The sequence below is a fragment of the Procambarus clarkii genome, chromosome 4 (genome assembly GCF_040958095.1).
Source record: "Procambarus clarkii isolate CNS0578487 chromosome 4, FALCON_Pclarkii_2.0, whole genome shotgun sequence".
NCBI lineage: Eukaryota > Metazoa > Arthropoda > Malacostraca > Decapoda > Cambaridae > Procambarus > Procambarus clarkii.
Genome location: NC_091153.1, coordinates 44623044 through 44641266, shown reverse-complemented (window position 1 = coordinate 44641266; position 18223 = coordinate 44623044). Strand labels below are relative to the sequence as shown.

Sequence of the window (18223 nt, the reverse complement as noted above, 5' to 3'; positions counted from 1 at the left end):
TTCAGATTCGTTTCATCAGTTTTGCATCGTTAGCAAGCATTAAGGGGTATATACCATACCGTCAGGTATGTAAAGACATTTATCGGAAAAATGTAATTGGCTAATCAACCATGATTGACAACTGGTCTAAGACATCCAGCAAGTCTGTCAAACACAATATTTCTTTTGTCAAACCACGTCAAAGCTCCGTCAGTATTTGTCTATCCAAAATGAGCCATTAGTCTCCTGCTTTTCTCTAGGATCCAGCAAGGTATGGATGCCAAAGGTTCATGCCTGAAATTAAAGACCTTTTTGTCTCTCTTGTATAGGTACGATACGAATCATTGCAATTTAAGCGTCAGCTGCATTATTTAGGAACCAGAGGGAGATTTATCTTGTCAAGAGTGTGTATTTTTGAAAATTTTAGGTCCTAAAATTGTCCCGTTATCTGCTGTAACTTCATTGCTGTTACGTCATTCACGTGAGGTTGTCCTTGTGTAAAATCAACCACTCGGGCTTAATGTAAAAAAAATACATGTTATAAATTTTTAGGAATTTGAGTGAAATTTTCAGTTGTAATGATTTATCCAACTTCTTGTCTGGCATGTCCGTGTGGCCAGTCCAATGCGGCACAACTGGTTGCGGTGAAGGAGCGGATGTTACCGAGGCTCTGCAGCAGTGGGACGGAGACGGTGGTCCTGAGGGAGACCTTCACCTTCATCCACCTCACCGTAGTCTCCCTCCACACACAAACACTCCAGGTACGTCTATCACAAATAGTTTTACGGGCTCACCATAGCCCGTGCTACATGGACATTTTGTTCCGAGTAGCTAAATCTAAAACATTATTTACGTGAATGATGAACATCTCTACTCAAATTATTCCTCCAGCTCCGTCATCAATGTGTGGATTCGATTGTCAATCGTGTATAGCACACGACGGTCAAAAAGTCAACAAGGGGACCCCTTTAGCGCACATTTTATAATCAAATCGTGTTGTGGCCACTCCTAGTGTTTCATAATCGGTTAAGCTGATAACAAGACTTTTATATACAATAAATTGATGTTATAAAGTGGCTTTTGAATAAAGCTGAGAGGGAGGGGATGGCATGTTGTCATGTGTGATTACTCTATAAATAATTTAGTAATATAAAAATACTTTTCATTATATTATACTAGATCGGGGTGCATTGTATTCTGTGGTGTGTACATATTGTGGTATGTATGTGTACACGTACATACTAAAATGTGTGCGGGTAGGTAGGCAGGCTTGATGTCTGAAGGGGGATGGGGTGTGGTTAGAAGGTGGGTTGGTGACGGGGATGTGGTTAGGTGGGGTCGGATAGTTGCCTGACGAGTGTTTGGTTGCAGGGGGATAGGTGATCTGGGATGAAATTATAGTTTAAACTAGTAAAGGCAGGTTGGTGGAAGTACTCTGCGCTGGCGTGTAACTGTAGGGGAAGGGGTGGGGGTGAGAAGACTGGAGACTGTGTGGGTACTTGAACAAATGCTATGTAACCCAATTAACATGGACTTTACGATCCATTTAATAAAATTAATCACTTAATTTGATTGCAATTACGTATGCATACCAACTTGATGGATTATGCATCTCGAGCATTGTATTCTTTTACTGAATGCACTATTTTTTTTTACGCAACTGATCCTTGCGTTAAAATTTTCTCTTGCTTGGAGAAATTTTAAAACATTGCAGTCTTGAGGCTAAATAGGGCTAATGATTATCGCCTCCAGAAAGTTAGGTGCCTAGCGTAGGTTCTCCGCCAAACTAAATCACTATTATATAGAGGGGGAATAGAACGGGTTCTATCAAAAAGGGATCATACTCTGTCCAAATTTACACTACTCATGGGAACCAGTAACTGCTCTCGTGCGGAAAACGTAAATACAGTAATTTAACATGTTTGCTGCGTTTTAATATTGCCGAAACTTTTGATCCAGTTGTGGAACTAACCGATTTGCTCAAATCTTAGAGTTGATAAAATTACAATGTAAGACTGCCCCGATTTAAGGGACATCATGAAAATGAACACATCCACAAGGGCCGTGACGAGGGCTCGAACCTACGTCCGAGAGGATCCCAGACCCTTGTGAATTTGTTAATTTGATGCATCACGCTATTGTGATTTGTGTGTAATCATCAAAATGGTTTGTAAAAGCTACTCACAGTAAAAAATTTGTCATAATTCGATTGGCATTTATTCATATTACTTTTTCTGCCGTTTTATTTAAATATTAATAAAGTTGAGTAAGCATGATGTGCCCCCAGATCCTGACGATGAATGACGTGCCATTGACCGAGCTGCAGCAGGTGCTGACGACAGAGGGGAACCAGGTCATTACTGGTCACTACACACTAAACAACGTCCTCTTTATGGGTAGGTTTATTGCTGGTCAATGCACTTGGAAATGCGGAAAACTGATTAGGGTTCCAATATTGTTTTTCCTCCCATAAAAGTTCAACTGGTTATCGAGAAGTTTCGAGCTTTTAACTTTAGTGAGGTTTAAAAAAGAAACAAAGGTTGGTCAGTGCTAACTACCGTTGGTAGTAGTGGAAGAGGGGACAAATACCACCAAAACCCATAAAGACGACCCCACTACCACTCAAAGGCATATATAACCACTCAGTCACCCAAGACCTCACAACCTTGATGTCCCTGTAGGTAACCACTGTTAGGGGAACACCACCACCACTATCAACACAACCCTCTGCCAGCACCCATTCACCTACCCAAGCCTTCATCCTGAACCTGTCGGGCTGGCTTAGAAAGTTGATTTTTCCCTCGGGCTCGACGTGGACAGGTAATTTAAAGTTAAGATGTGGCTGATTTTGGTAACGTGTTGGATTCGACCCCCTGGCCTGTCACTGCCTGCTGGTGCTGTTGAATGGGTCTCCGCCTGCTCCTCCTCCACTCATGAGGAGCTCGTAAAGACATTTTGCGTTTCTTTGCAATAATCTTCGTTGTTCTGCCCACTCGCCTGACATGGGGCTTGCGTAACTTTTTCGTGAATCAAGTACTTACGAACGTGTACATTTTTCCTCAATCTTTGACGGCTTTGGTTACATTTATTAAACAGTTCACGAGGATGAAAACTTGCCAATCAACTGTTATCGTTATAAACAGCCTCCTGGTGCTTCGAAGTTCATTAACTATTCAATAATTGTAAACAAAGCCGCCAAAGATTGAGATGTACAGGTTCGTAAGTGTTTGCGTAACTGCTTCGTGAATCTGGCCCCCCTGGTCTTTCCCGCCACAGAGAACCTGATCACCGCGGACACCGTCAACGGGAAGATGATGACTCGCTTCTGCCAGCAGACGACGCCGTGTCTGGTCACCGCTGCCAAGACGTTCATCAAGAACGTCACCGTTAGTAAAGCACTCAGCATCCTAGACAACAGGTGTGGTTACTGAGTTTTCAGTGGCGTCCTATTTCAACGGAGAGATGTTGACCGAACCACACACTAGAAGGTGAAGGGACGACGACGTTTTTGTCCGTCCTGGACCATTCTAAAGGCGATTGTCGATTCACAATCGACTTGAGAATGGTCCAGGACAGACCGAAACGTCGTCGTCTCTTCAATTTCTAGTGTGTGGTTTGGTTTTACATATTTCAGCCACGTTATTGTGACTCCTCGTCTGCACATGTAGATATGTGTACACCCCGTTTCTCGGTGCACAGTTTACATTAGTCCTGGGACTAAAGTAAACTTGCTGATTGGTGTGTAAGATATTGTGGTGGTCTTAATAGCCCTCCAGAGACTGATAGGTCCAGACCAAAACCAAACATTCTTTTATTTAATAACCAGGAGTAATTTTTGTTGCTCTAGAAACTGATTTAAATGGGAAATATTTTAATGTAAATATTAATGAAGTTTGTTTATAGAATGTTAGTTTGTGATCGCTGTTAAAATATTGCTTTACCCGAGCACAGGTTGGTAATTGTTGGATCTTGGGAAGCCTCGTTCAGAAGGAAAGCAGTTTGCCTAATTTTTTCCTGATTAATAAAATTAGCAAAAATATATATTTTTTTGAGGTACTCTGATTTAATTGGGCGGGTTTGAGACCACCAATACTCTACAAAATGTTTTAAATTGTGATTTTTACAGCAAATGTTCAGTTAAAATGTGTTAATAGTACTTGACCCTATTTGGTAATGTTGTGAGGTCATACTTTGTCACGTCCACACCGGCGCTGTCTAGAAGGTCAATCTTGGAAGGTTAGTGGAGCAGCCTCATTCCTGGGAGGTCAGTCTTGGAACGATAGTGTAGCAACCTCATTCCTGGAAGGTCAGTCTTGGAACGATAGTGTAGCAACCTCATTCCTGGAAGGTCAGTCTTGGAACGATAGTGTAGCAACCTCATTCCTGGAAGGTCAGTCTTGGAACGATAGTGTAGCAACCTCATTCCTGGGAGGTCAGTCTTGGAACGATAGTGTAGCAACCTCATTCCTGGAAGGTCAGTCTTGGAACGATAGTGTAGCAACCTCATTCCTGGAAGGTCAGTCTTGGAACGATAGTGTAGCAACCTCATTCCTGGAAGGTCAGTCTTGGAACGATAGTGTAGCAACCTCATTCCTGGAAGGTCAGTCTTGGAACGATAGTGTAGCAACCTCATTCATGGAAGGTCAGTCTTGGAACGATAGTGTAGCAACCTTATTCCTGGAAGGTCAGTCTTGGAACGATAGTGTAGCAACCTCATTCCTGGAAGGTCAGTCTTGGAACGATAGTGTAGCAACCTTATTCCTGGGAGGTCAGTCTTGGAACGATAGTGTAGCAACCTTATTCCTGGGAGGTCAGTCTTGGAACGATAGTGTAGCAACCTTATTCCTGGGAGGTCAGTCTTGGAACGATAGTGTAGCAACCTCATTCCTGGAAGGTCAGTCTTGGAACGATAGTGAAAGCGCGGGAAGACCGTGGCCTCTACCCACCTGTACTACTGACATCTCTAGTCTCCTCCAGGACGGTGCAGGGGGTGGACGTCTCCGTCGCCTTCAGCTCCTGGGTCAACAGGTTCTCGTGTGGACACATTCCTGGCCTCACCACCTTCTCCGGCACCCACGCCCTTCACCTCCCTAATATCGTGTAAGTCTCCTGAGGGAACGGAAAAGCTTCTTCCGTGACTCCATTTTCAAGAAACTAGTTTCAGAAGAGCAAGCAAGTCGTTGTTATGGATACATGTGGGGTCCAATCCGAACCCAATTTCTTTTCTCTCCTCAAATAATGTTTTTCTACGTACTCTAGATAGAACACGCTCTTGTACATATGTTTGTTAGCTCACTGTTCAACCTGTTCTCTATCATTATTTTGATGTGAAAATCCCTAAACAGACAAAATATTATGTACTGTAATCATAGCGGTTCAGACACTTTTTCTGTCCAACTACAGAGAACGTCGCTTTTCGCTCGTATGTGTTACACAAGGCCAAAAATTCTCTTACTAGCGATGGCAGCGATGCTAGTGTTGTGGTCAATTCTATGAAGGTCTTAATTGCAAGTCTAACCTCGTGCATAAAAATTAACTTCCTTACTAAGGAATTATTTTGCTTTTTATTGGTACCCCAATTGGTATTGGTATTTTATTGGTATTGGTATGGGGGCCTCGTAGCCTGGTGGATAGCGCGCAGGACTCGTAATTCTGTGGCGCGGGTTCGATTCCCGCACGAGGCAGAAACAAATGGGCAAGTTTCTTTCACCCTGAATGCCCCTGTTACCTAGCAGTAAATAGGTACCTGGGTGTTAGTCAGCTGTCACGGGCTGCTTCCTAGGGGTGGAGGCCTGGTCGAGGACCGGGCCGCGGGGACACTAAAAAGCCCCGAAATCACCAAGATAACCTCAAGATAACCTACCCCAGTTTTTTAATGTATCTTTATGCGAAGCTCATACACCCCCACGCTAGTATACAGAACAATGGAGTTTTACAGTTGCATAATTGTTTGTGTGAATTTTTTTCATGATAGTTTATCGTGTAATTATAATCCTGTTGCTAACGCCAACGCTCCTCACTTGTTCCCAAAACTGACGCTTGGGGCTCCCATGTTGTCATGCGGGCTGCGTGCACACGCCGGCGTGGTGCTGACGGGACGATAGCGTGCATGGCTTGGTGGACAGCGTGCAGGTCGCCAAGGGTCGTCTCATGAGCCTCTCTGAGAACCAGGTCATGATTGGCGCGCTCACCATCAACACCCAGTCTGGTCAGTACTGCTTCATGGTCAACAATATTGCATGGTTCCCCTCAGATGAAAGTTTGTCTTGCTGCCGCGACCCAAGTGGAACTTTTTATTATTATTATTTTCTACCACAGACGTGGCCAGACATTTACAATGCTAACCAGCATATATACATTTTCTTCTGTCCTCCATGGACAGGATTAGAGATGTGTTAAACATATAGTTCAAGGGTTTATTGAACACTCGGCCACAGAAGGTGATTCGGTGCTTTTAAAATGCTAAGTTAACCTACATACGTAAATACATACATATTTACGTATGCCCTACATAAAGCGTTCAATGTGTCTTTTACATAGTCATTAATGTACATTTACAAAGGTGAAATGTAATAACAAGTGGAACTGGAAGGTAAACATGCTCTCTCTCTCTCTCTCTCTCCTGCAGGCGGGAGAGTGAGAAGCGAGGCATTTGTAGCCACCGACGGCTTCTTCAACACCCTCAACCTGACGCACCTCGTTAACAGCACGGTGAGTAGCGCTCACTGCTGGGTTGGGCTGTAGATTTGGGGGGGGGGCTGAGAGTGATGGAGAAGCCCCAAAGTGGCTGCGCACTGAGTAGGTTGTTGTTTTTGGATTCAGCTACTCGGAACAAATAGTTCCAAGTAGCACGGGCTATATAGTGAGCCGTAAGTGGAGGCTCTTGGAAGCCATTAGCTGTATCAATAGCTAATTGAGGAAAATGTAGGTGTAGTAGTGAATTAAAAAAAGGATTGTGCGGGTGGTGCTGAAGGGTGTAATGGAAAGGTTTTAAGGGAAAGACGTGAAGGTAAAGGGAGGGTCACATTCACCCCCTTCGTCGCCAACAGTTCCGGCTGGACAGGAACGTTAGTGTGGCCTCACCCGTCCACTTCACGCAACTGGTGATCTTTTTGGACGCCACTTATTTGGTGACGCGCGTCAACCTGACGGTAGTGACTATCGGCAAAATGTTCGACCTGCAACCCCTCCTGTTCGCCTTCACCAACGTCCGCGGCCTCAGCCAGCACTTGAGTGTATTTGTCAAAGGTAAGTTTACATCAATGGGATTCCTGGGCAAATGTTAAGCTCCTGGGCTTCGCTTTTCACCAGCTGGTTACAGATTGAACTGCTTCCTGATCCTCTGGTACATTTTCACACAAGTCTCATTCAGTTCAGTCTCCACTCGTTCCCTCTACTCCTTCACAAATCTTATCCTGAAGTGCTTTCCTGCTTCAGTGACCGAATGATCGGAGAGATGTTATGATAGACCAAACGACTCCAGTTTGATTTTTTTGTGTTGAAGTCGCTCCAAGTGTGTGTAAAGGCTGGAAGAATGTTGTGCTTGTACATTGTTTGTCTTAGATGAAATGGCCACCACAGATTTTGGCATTGAAATGCTGATTAGGTCATTCAGTCAAGTTTGGTTATTCAGTACAATTATCTGTCCATTATCCGACCTTCTGCAGTTACCTTTATTCAGTTACAAAAGGCCTTCTGTAGTTACCTTAATTCTTATATTCTTATGTTTTATGATGGTTCTAGCAGGAATTTGATTTTCTGTTGATGGGGAAATTTTTTAATGCCATTGTTTACCTAGTAATACACATATATTTTCCCGGTATAATCTTGTTCCAATTGTTCCAATAATTAGATGTTGTGGTCCCAGCTCAGGTGAGGGAGTACTGGGGGTGGCGCAGCGTCCAGAGGTTTGAGGAGATACCAGAGAGGATTGTACCCCTGTGGCTACCCTGGGGGAAGGCTTCTGCTGGCCCGGTCGATGGTGTGGCCCCGGTCCTGGCCTCTAATTACCTGGTAGTTGTGACGAAGGCAAACTACACGTCAGTCCTGGTGTATGAAACGGCCTCTCGCCGGTATCGCTCCGCAGGTATGATCATTTCTTATGTTGCTTGAACGTTGTCTTTAAGCCAGAGGGAAGGTAGCTATTAGGGGGGGGGGAAAGCAGCAAGCCATTACGACTATACAGCACTTGGAAGGGGTCAGGATAAGGATTTGGGATGAGACGGCGGGAAGGAATGGTGCCCAACCACTTGGAAGGGGTCAGGATAAGGATTTGGGATGAGACGGCGGGAAGGAATGGTGCCCAACCACTTGGAAGGGGTCAGGATAAGGATTTGGGATGAGACGGTAGGAAGGAATGGTGCCCAACCACTTGGACGGTCGGGGATTGAACGCCGACCTGCATGAAGCCAGAGAAGGATCTACGTATATTTCAGGCTAGGCTATACAATCCCGTTCTTAAAGTGTGTATCTTTAAGACATCCGTGATTCTTGGAAAGGAGAAGTCGTTTAGAATGTGCAGTTGTAGAATTCGAACTTAAACAAAATTTCATCATTTTTTAGAATATTAACCAGTAAGCCGTTGTTTGAATATAAATATAATTTATGTACCATACAATTACGCACGTACGCGGGTGTGTTGTTTTTGGGTCCTCTGGTAAGTTAGACTAACGGCAATTTCTCAACGTTGGGGAAACCTTAGGAGAACGGGCTAGATTTCTGAAGCTATTGGTAAACACGGCTAAGCCCGTAATGTCCTTGGGCCAGATTCACGAAAGCAGTTACGCAAGCACTTACGAACGTGTACATCTTTCCTCAATCTTTGACGGCTTTAGTTACATTTATTAAACAGTTTAAAAGCATAAACTTCCCAATCAACTGTTGTTATAAACAGCCTCCTGGTGCTTCGGAGCTCATTAACTGTCTAATAATTGGAAACAAAGCCGCCAAAGATTGAGAAGATGTACAGGTTCGTAAGTGTCTGCTTAAGTTCGTTCGTGAATCTGGCCCCTTGTCTGTGGCTCCACAGGCATGTCGTTCGAGGGTAACTGTACGAGCGAAGTGGTGGGCTTCACCTCCCACAGCGGTCAACAGAAGCTTGCGATGGGTCACTTGTGCCAGAAAGACGACCAAGGGCTCCCCAGCGACGTCTTCACCAGCTTCAACGCCTCCACCCAGCAGGTCAGACAATTATACGTTAACCCATCTTGAGATTATCTTGATTTCGGGGCTTTTTAGTGTCCCCGCGTGTCCCCATCCTCAACTAGAGTCCATTCCATCCAGCGGTCGACCCCCACAGACGCATTCATCCATTTTAACATCCTGTTCATTCAAAAGGGGAATGTTCACAAAATATAAATTATAATAGCATATTGTGCATATATATATGCATAGGTTAGGTGTTTAGGTTCTGTTGGCGATTATTTGTACATAGACCATAGGATTATGTACTCATAGGCCTGAGTACAGAGCAAGTATTGTCGCCTCCTGCGCAAGGATTTTTTTTTAAATATTGACTAATATGATCATAATTCTTTAATCACCAGTCTGCTGCAAGTCGATCACTGTTCTGTCACCTTGTTTCAACCTTCAGGGTCGTGTTGAGGGGGACGAGCTTCTTCGCTTGTGGCACCTGACACCTAACGAGGCCATAGTAGAGAACGTTACCACAGTGCCTGGCATTGCTGATATGCAGGCGAGTCTTTGAGTGGCACTTGAATGTACTGCCAGTCATTGGTCATATTCCAGTAGCGCTTGAGGGGGGAGGGGGTTGTAGTGCCAAGGGCAATGATGCCAGACAAGGCTAGGGTGCCACTGTTTCACTGAATGGAACAGTGTCATCAGACAAGGCTAGAGGTATCACTGCTTAACTATTGAATATAAGTGATATCAGACAAGGATAGGATGTCACTATGCTTAATTAGTGCACCAGGTTATGCTGATAAGCAAGTGAAATGTATAGTGAGTTCTTATCTTAAATGCCACAAAAATTTTGGGAGTTAAAGATGCCTTATTTTCTAGTTAAGACAAAACTTAATATATTAAACAAAATGACAAATTACGTACCTGAACACCGGAAATGATCAGTGGCTCTCAAAATGCACTTCATAACTCAAATTAAATCCTTTCACTTTTAGATATGGAAACCCCACCCCAATTTGAGCCTTGGAAACCCCACCCCAATTTGAGCCTTGGAAACCCCACCCCAATTTGAGCCTTGGAAACCCCCATTTTTATGTACGAAACTAGTTTAGTACACTTCTCTCTCTTCCTGGTGGGCAGGTGGTGGTCCTGGGGGAGACGGTGTGCCTGGTAGTGGTTGAGGGTCGAAGCAGCGACACAGTGCTGCTGTGTGAGGGGCCGAGCGGCTTCACGGTACACCAGCGTATAAGCACGACAAATCCTGTAGAGGTGAGCTTGGTGGTGTAGGTGATATTTAACCCCTTCACCTACACCTTCGTGCGGGTGTGGGAGGGAAGAGCCAGCTGGTGAATATTATAGTAGATCTGTTAATATTATCTAATTTATGGTTGCAGGGATCACTGTGCTCCTCGGCCCGGTCTCTGACCAATCCTGGTTGGTGGTATGATCCTTGAAGGTATACACAAGCGGGTGTTTTTTTTCCCCCTTTAGGTAGACCTTTGGTGTATTGTGCTACTGCCTGGTGTTGTAACCTTAGCCTGGGATATTGGGGCTCCAGTGACGTTTCATCCCTGACTTAACCTGTGTTAACTACGAATACACTCATTCCTATTTCAGCAATCATACGCCCCAGGTTGAAGTTAATTATTAACTTCCAACAGAGCGGGGAACCTTGCAATATGCAGTCGGCTAAATATTCTTTATATGATTAGTATTCATTAAACGTGATTTGTAATTACTCGTACTAGGCCTATTCACTAAGATTTTGCGTCCCCCCCCCCTTTTTCAAATTTTTTTTGCCTTGATAACAAACCTCCACCTTGGTAAACACAAGTTCTTGACTAAAAATCCCATGAAAACAAATGATTGACAGGAATCTGATGCATTGTAACGAAAGTGTAATATAATGACATGTTTGTGAATGGTTTTTCTTCCCATCAATTGCAGCGTTGTATATAGGTGACGACGTTTTAAGAATGTACTCCCCTAGCTGTGCTTGCATGGGTTGAGCTTTGGCTCTTTGGTCCCGCCTCTCATGCCTGTGTCTGTCTGTCTAGGTGTCTGTGGCCAAGCACCGGTACCCAGACGGTAGAGTCGTCACCATCATGGCTGTGGCTGACCCTGGCCTCTCCTCCAGGGATGCTGGATCTGTCTTCATCTACGCTTACGATGATAACTTCGGAGAGTTCTACCTGGTGCAGGTGGGTGGTGACGATTGGGGAACGGGGTGTGACTGGGTTATAAATGGTCGCCGGTGGATTGTTCAGAGGGATTGGTGATTGTAAAGATGGGGGCGATTGGTGAGGGAAAGGGGGGTGGGGGGGGGGATGAGTGGATGGGCGCCGCTACACTTTGAAAAAGTACCATCATTTTATTTAAATATTTAATCTATCAAATATTAACTAAAACGCCTCTAACATGCATGGTAGCTTACTGTCAAGCCAGTTAATCTATCATGGATTATCGTCAGTAAAAACTGCACTAAACTATATTGTATAGATTTATTAATATAGCCTTATGACACACTAAAATATAGTATACTCTATTAATTTTAGTTATATAATAGTATAAAAATCTAGCAATTGAGGAGCTGTTATTAAGACCCTACGCTGAAAGTTTATCCAGAGGCAGTTGTAACCCAGGACAGTAATAACGACAATGAAGTGTGTGTGTTTTTCTGATCTTACGTTCTTCGCTGGCGTCTCCTCCTACAGGAGGAGCGGCTTGAGAACGTTGTGTGGGTCGAGCTGGCCTCTTACGATACTGATCTTCTCCTGGCGGCGCTCTCAGAGGATGTGCATGGTGACCTGGGTAGCAAAGTGGCTGTCTACAGGTCAGTGTGGACATTAGGCACTATGGGGGAGTTGAAAGTGGGGAAAGTTTGATCCAGTACATTCGATTAAATGCTTCTGAAGCAACACCAGACAGACAAGATAGGCTACCATCATCATCATGTAGTGTTACAACGTTCTTGGATGCTGTACACGTGAGATAATATGGAGGAAGCTCTTCGAACGTCAAATCCTGATGCGAATTCCACCTTTCAGACTAGACTGGACCGTCAGAGAAGGGGTCACACTGATGGGGTACCTGGGCAGCGCCGTGAAGACTCCCAACCCGACAACCAACCCAAATTTTTTCTTGGTTCAAGAGCTTCCGGTTTCACTGCCCGTTGAGGCCCGGTTCTCTGTTCTACCTTTGGGGCAGCTTTGCCTGTATGTCATCAACCGGGATGGCCTAATCACCTGGTTTTGTCACAAAGGCATACACCGGTGAGTGTCAAGGAGGGTTTGGTGATTGCAATATACCAGAACTAAACTACTGTTTAAATTTCCATCGTTGCAAAACGCTGGCCTCTGAACAGGTAGAAAGCATGAGACAAAAGTTTTTAAATGAAAATTCTGACCTGTAATTTGTAGTTTCAGGAAGGAAGGCGAACTTCACATGCCTGGGAAGTTGACTCTAGAAGCCTGGATGAGCTTTGATGGAGAGAAATTCGTCCATAGAATCTCTGTAGCCGGGCAGAGCTGTTCTCACTCCAGGCAGACCATCCCTCGGCTCCCAGGCGAGGTGTTAGAGATGAGGATTAGGGGATGATTGAGATCAGGGAGCTTCAGTAAAAACTTAACTATACAAGAGATTTTATCAGGGGAAATCCTAGTGTGGATTGTATTTCAATCGTGCTCTGAAACTTTCTCTGGAGAAACATTATTAATTGAAAGACTGTTTTGGTGTTTACAGAGGTCCATATCTACTAGGATATCAGTGCTTTCAACGTGAATTCTTGCTTAGTGATCTGTTTACGCAAATTCAGGTACCGTTTATTTAATCTGAAAGAATAGTTTGGCATAGAGGTGTACTGTAATTACAGCTTCAGTTATCTTGTATTTGGAACTTTCACTTTCACCTGGGAAGAAATCCTTCTTAAATAGATATCTTGACAACGCATTTACTTAGACTTTAAAAAGTTATAAAATATATATTTACTTATTTTTGTTAAACATAAAATCATCTAATTAAAAACATAGACTGCACGACCAGTTGTGAAAACAAATCTTTGAATCAGTCGATTAAATTCCACATTTATAAGGCGACTAAAGTCTCTTAATTATAACTTGAATCTCGAATATTTATTGACTCTGATAAGAAAACAATAATTGACAAACTATTTGAGTGCAAGTCTGATAAATTAATTAGGTTAATAGTTCAATTTTTTTAAAATAAATGTTGCATTACCGTGTTAAAAATTTCTGTATAGATAGCCGTGATATATTTAACTTTTTACCTAACATTTAAACTTATTTAATTTTTAAAGTTGTTTTTTTGACCTGTTACTAATTATTATGGCTTTGTTAAATTTATTGTTTGTATGTCTTATCCACTAAATAAAAAAGTTGTCTAGTAAACATTCTCATTGATTTGAAACCATCTCGTTTCCATAGTTTTTCACGTCTATTAAAAACTATTTAAATAAGAATCACAGTGGTTACTTACAGGAAGTACGGTACACTGCAGCAAGTAAGGTACAAAGTAATGGAGATGGTCCACGTGCCATTATGAATGACCCATTAGCATTTATAAATAGGTTGAGTAACGAGGGGTGAGGTTGTATGAGGTGATTTCACCTGCATAACATCCCTGAAGGGAGATCCAATCGTTGAATGTTGTTAAGGATAGAACAATCGTTCACCAGTATGCTGAAGGATTAGTCCTGACATAAGAACCAGGGGCCAGATTCACGAAGCAGCTACGCAAGCACTTACGAACCTGTCCATCTTCAATCTTTGGCAGCAACTTTGTTTACATTTATTAAACAGTTAATGAACTCCGAAGCACCAGGAGGCCGGTTATAACAATAACAGCTCATTTGAAAGTTTTCATGCTTGTAAACTGTTTAATAAATGTAACCAAAGCCATCAAAGATTGAGGAAAGATGTACACGTTCGTAAGTACTGGCGTAACTGCTTCGTGAATCCGGGTCCTGATCGTTACTACTTCCTCCTCTGCAATTCGTACGCTATTATTGTATATGGCTGGTTCAGAGTCTGTTGGTGTTGGCTTCTGTTATTTAGATTTTGAAACACACTTTAAGAACTCCCTCTTCCCCAGAAAAGACTGTGTTTACAACGGAGTCTAATGCTCTGTTGAAATGTTTCCTTGAATGTTGACCAGACCACACACTAGAAATTGAAGGGACGACGACGTTTCGGTCCGTCCTGGACCATTCTCAAGTCGATTTTGTGGTCTGGTCAACATACTTCAGCCACGTTATTGTGACTCATTTCCTTGAATGTTGGTAGATTCTTGCAGTGTTCTCATTCAGTCCTTCTCATTCCCTAGTGATCGAAATCTAACATTTAACTCTATTTTTTTTTTGTTCCTTGCCTTGATTATTTTTTGTTCCTTGCCTTGATTATTTTTTGTTCCTTGCCTTGATTTTTTTTTGTTCCTTGCCTTGATTTTTTTTTGTTCCTTGCCTTGATTTTTTTTGTTCCTTGCCTTGATTTTTTTTTGTTCCTTGCCTTGATTTTTTTTTGTTCCTTGCCTTGATTTTTTTTTGTTCCTTGCCTTGATTTTTTTTTGTTCCTTGCCTTGATTATTTTTTGTTCCTTGCCTTGATTATTTTTTGTTCCTTGCCTTGATTATTTTTTGTTCCTTGCCTTGATTTTTTTTTGTTCCTTGCCTTGATTTTTTTTGTTCCTTGCCTTGATTTTTTTTTGTTCCTTGCCTTGATTTTTTTTTGTTCCTTGCCTTGATTTTTTTTGTTCCTTGCCTTGATTTTTTTTTGTTCCTTGCCTTGATTTTTTTTTTGTTCCTTGCCTTGATTTTTTTTTGTTCTTTGCCTTGATTTTTTTTTGTTCCTTGCCTTGATTTTTTTTTGTTCCTTGCCTTGATTTTTTTTTGTTCCTTGCCTTGATTTTTTTTTGTTCCTTGCCTTGATTTTTGTTTTGTTCCTTGCCTTGATTTTTTTTTGTTCCTTGCCTTGATTTTTTTTGTTCCTTGCCTTGATTTTTTGTTCCTTGCCTTGATTTTTGTTTTGTTCCTTGCCTTGATTTTTTTTTGTTCCTTGCCTTGATTTTTTTTGTTCCTTGCCTTGATTTTTTTGTTCCTTGCCTTGATTTTTTTTGTTCCTTGCCTTGATTTTTTTTTTGTTCCTTGCCTTGATTTTTTTGTTCCTTGCCTTGATTTTTTTTTGTTCCTTGCCTTGATTTTTTTTTTGTTCCTTGCCTTGATTTTTTTTGTTCCTTGATTTTTTTGTTCCTTGCCTTGATTTTTTTGTTCCTTGCCTTGATTTTTTTGTTCCGTGTCTCGATTTTTTTTGTTGTGCCTTGCCTTTTTTTTTTTTGTCCTTGCCTCGATTTTTTTTTTTTTTTTTGGTCCTTGCCTCGGTTCTTGACGCTGCGATAAACTGTTTCTCGTGATCTGACGTCCCCCTCAGACTCTCCCTCCCCATCATTCTCCTCCCGTCCATCTTTCCCCTCTAATCCCCTTTTCCCTCTGCCTACGTATCTCCTTTGGCCAATTTCTCCCATTATTTTTTGTGCCTCACTGTTCACGCTGTCAAACTTTATTTACCCACCCTCTTCCTCCCCCTCTCCCCCTCTCCCTCTCCCTCCCTCTTCCTCTCCTTCCCCTAGTATATATCCTTCTTTCCCATTCATTTCATTCATCCTATCTGCTTAATGCTTGTCTCACTTCTTATTTTTTTAATCCAGTAATGCTCCTATCTTCATGGGGGCAGCATCTTTCTCTGGTAAGGTCATGACAACCTGATGGAACAGACAGGTTCTCTTGCCGAAGCCCGCCCTTGAGAGGTCATACTCGGTTTTATCAATACAAAAACAAAACACTACTCGATACTCCCAACTAATGATCGAAATGTATAATCGAATAGAATATGTAAACTTAGTCTTTTCACTCTTAAATAATTTACAGCCAAACCTAAGTTCCCAACCTCATTTAGGCCTAACAATAGACCAAATTAAAAAAGTACAATAATGGAGTTTGAGAAAATAAAGTTGTATATAGAAAGTTAAAATTGATGTGTATCGTTTGAGGTCGCCCGCTGGAGGAGAATAGCCCAATAATGGCTTGTTTAACATTATAAAATGCTGAATGATAAGTAAATTCAGTTATCAGTTTTGACAAGACACCAGTAACTACCTTGTCAAGGCAAGACACCAGTAACTACCTTGTCAAGGCAAGACACCAGTAACTACCTTGTCAAGGCAAGACACCAGTAACTACCTTGTCAAGGCAAGACACCAGTAACTACCTTGTCAAGGCAAGACACCAGTAACTACCTTGTCAAGGCAAGACACCAGTAACTACCTTGTCAAGGCAAGACACCAGTAACTACCTTGTCAAGGCAAGACACCAGTAACTACCTTGTCAAGGCAAGACACCAGTAACTACCTTGTCAAGGCAACACACCAGTAACTACCTTGTCAAGGCAACAAGACACCAGTAACTACCTTGTCAAGGCAAGACACCAGTAACTACCTTGTCAAGGCAAGACACCAGTAACTACCTTGTCAAGGCAATTAGGGATTTTTTTTTGTTTGAAATACTTTTTTTTGCTTGTTTTCCTTCCCCTAATTACTCTTTACTGTCGATATTTTACCTTTTTTATTCCTCTTTTTACTATTATTTTTCAGCACAGCATTTTTCTACCCCATTTTTCTTTGCCTTTTATTATTAGCTTTACTCGTCTGTCTCTCTCCCTCCCAGGTATATTTTCTACCACTGTCATGGCGGACCCTTTTTTAATAATTAAATAGAAATGAAACGTCCAGAAGTTATTACTTTAAAAGCCCTTTTGCTCTCCATAACTGCCCTTAACTTGTAGTATGAAGTACGAGCTCTGTACAGTTTAAGGTTTATTATGCTATGTACAGTATAAGGTATACTATGCTCTGTACAGTATAAGGTATACTATGCTCTGTACAGTATAAGGTATACTATGCTCTGTACAGTATAAGGTATACTATGCTCTGTACAGTATAAGGTATACTATGCTCTGTACAGTATAAGGTATACTATGCTCTGTACAGTATAAGGTATACTATGCTCTGTACAGTATAAGGTATACTATGCTCTGTACAGTATAAGGTATACTATGCTCTGTGCAGTATAAGGTATACTATGCTCTGTATAGTATAAGGTATACTATGCTCTGTACAGTATAAGGTATACTATGCTCTGTACAGTATAAGGTATACTATGCTCTGCACAGTATAAGGTATACTATGCTCTGTACAGTATAAGGTATACTATGCTCTGTACAGTATAAGGTATACTATGCTCTGTACAGTATAAGGTATACTATGCTCTGTACAGTATAAGGTATACTATGCTCTGTATAGTATAAGGTATACTATGCTCTGTACAGTATAAGGTATACTATGCTCTGTACAGTATAAGGTATACTATGCTCTGTACAGTATAAGGTATACTATGCTCTGTACAGTATAAGGTATACTATGCTCTGTACAGTATAAGGTATACTATGCTCTACAGTATAAGGTATACTATGCTCTACAGTATAGGTATACTATGCTCTACAGTATAAGGTATACTATGCTCTACAGTATAAGGTATACTATGCTCTACAGTATAAGGTATACTATGCTCTACAGTATAAGGTATACTATGCTCTGTACAGTATAAGGTATACTATGCTCTGTACAGTATAAGGTATACTATGCTCTGTACAGTATAAGGTATACTATGCTCTGTACAGTATAAGGTATACTATGCTCTGTACAGTATAAGGTATACTATGCTCTGTACAGTATAAGGTATACTATGCTCTGTACAGTATAAGGTATACTATGCTCTGTACAGTATAAGGTATACTATGCTCTGTACAGTATAAGGTATAAACAAAAAAAATCGGTGAATTTTCGGCCAGAGAAAAAATCAATAATTTTTTTTAAATTGTTTTTCCCTATTTTATTTTTGCGCATATCTCCTCATTTTTCCCTATTCCCTCCTTCCCCAATCACTCCCTTTCCCACCCGTCGCCCCCCCCCTTCCCCCTTTGCTATTTAATTCCCCGTTACAAAGTTTTTTTCACCCTTTCCATGTTCTCAATTTTAAC

The 18223-nt window shown here is 41.9% G+C and overlaps 1 protein-coding gene across 3 annotated transcripts in view; it reads left to right on the top strand.

Annotated features, from left to right (window-relative positions):
• The window catches only part of LOC123750026 (uncharacterized), a 47852-nt gene extending 34326 nt beyond the window's left edge, over positions 1 to 13526 (top strand). For all 3 annotated transcript variants that reach the window (XM_045732156.2, XM_045732163.2, XM_069334069.1), the window contains exons 32-46: positions 600 to 740; positions 2267 to 2375; positions 3256 to 3397; positions 4957 to 5079; positions 6084 to 6187; positions 6608 to 6690; positions 7029 to 7227; positions 7847 to 8065; positions 9008 to 9159; positions 9572 to 9673; positions 10261 to 10389; positions 11178 to 11321; positions 11835 to 11953; positions 12168 to 12392; positions 12540 to 13526. In XM_045732156.2, the coding sequence (XP_045588112.2) occupies positions 600 to 740; positions 2267 to 2375; positions 3256 to 3397; positions 4957 to 5079; positions 6084 to 6187; positions 6608 to 6690; positions 7029 to 7227; positions 7847 to 8065; positions 9008 to 9159; positions 9572 to 9673; positions 10261 to 10389; positions 11178 to 11321; positions 11835 to 11953; positions 12168 to 12392; positions 12540 to 12717 (2169 nt within the window). In that variant the 3' untranslated portion in view covers positions 12718 to 13526. The remainder of the gene's footprint in view (positions 1 to 599; positions 741 to 2266; positions 2376 to 3255; positions 3398 to 4956; positions 5080 to 6083; positions 6188 to 6607; positions 6691 to 7028; positions 7228 to 7846; positions 8066 to 9007; positions 9160 to 9571; positions 9674 to 10260; positions 10390 to 11177; positions 11322 to 11834; positions 11954 to 12167; positions 12393 to 12539) is intronic.
• The last annotated feature ends 4697 nt before the right edge of the window (positions 13527 to 18223 follow it).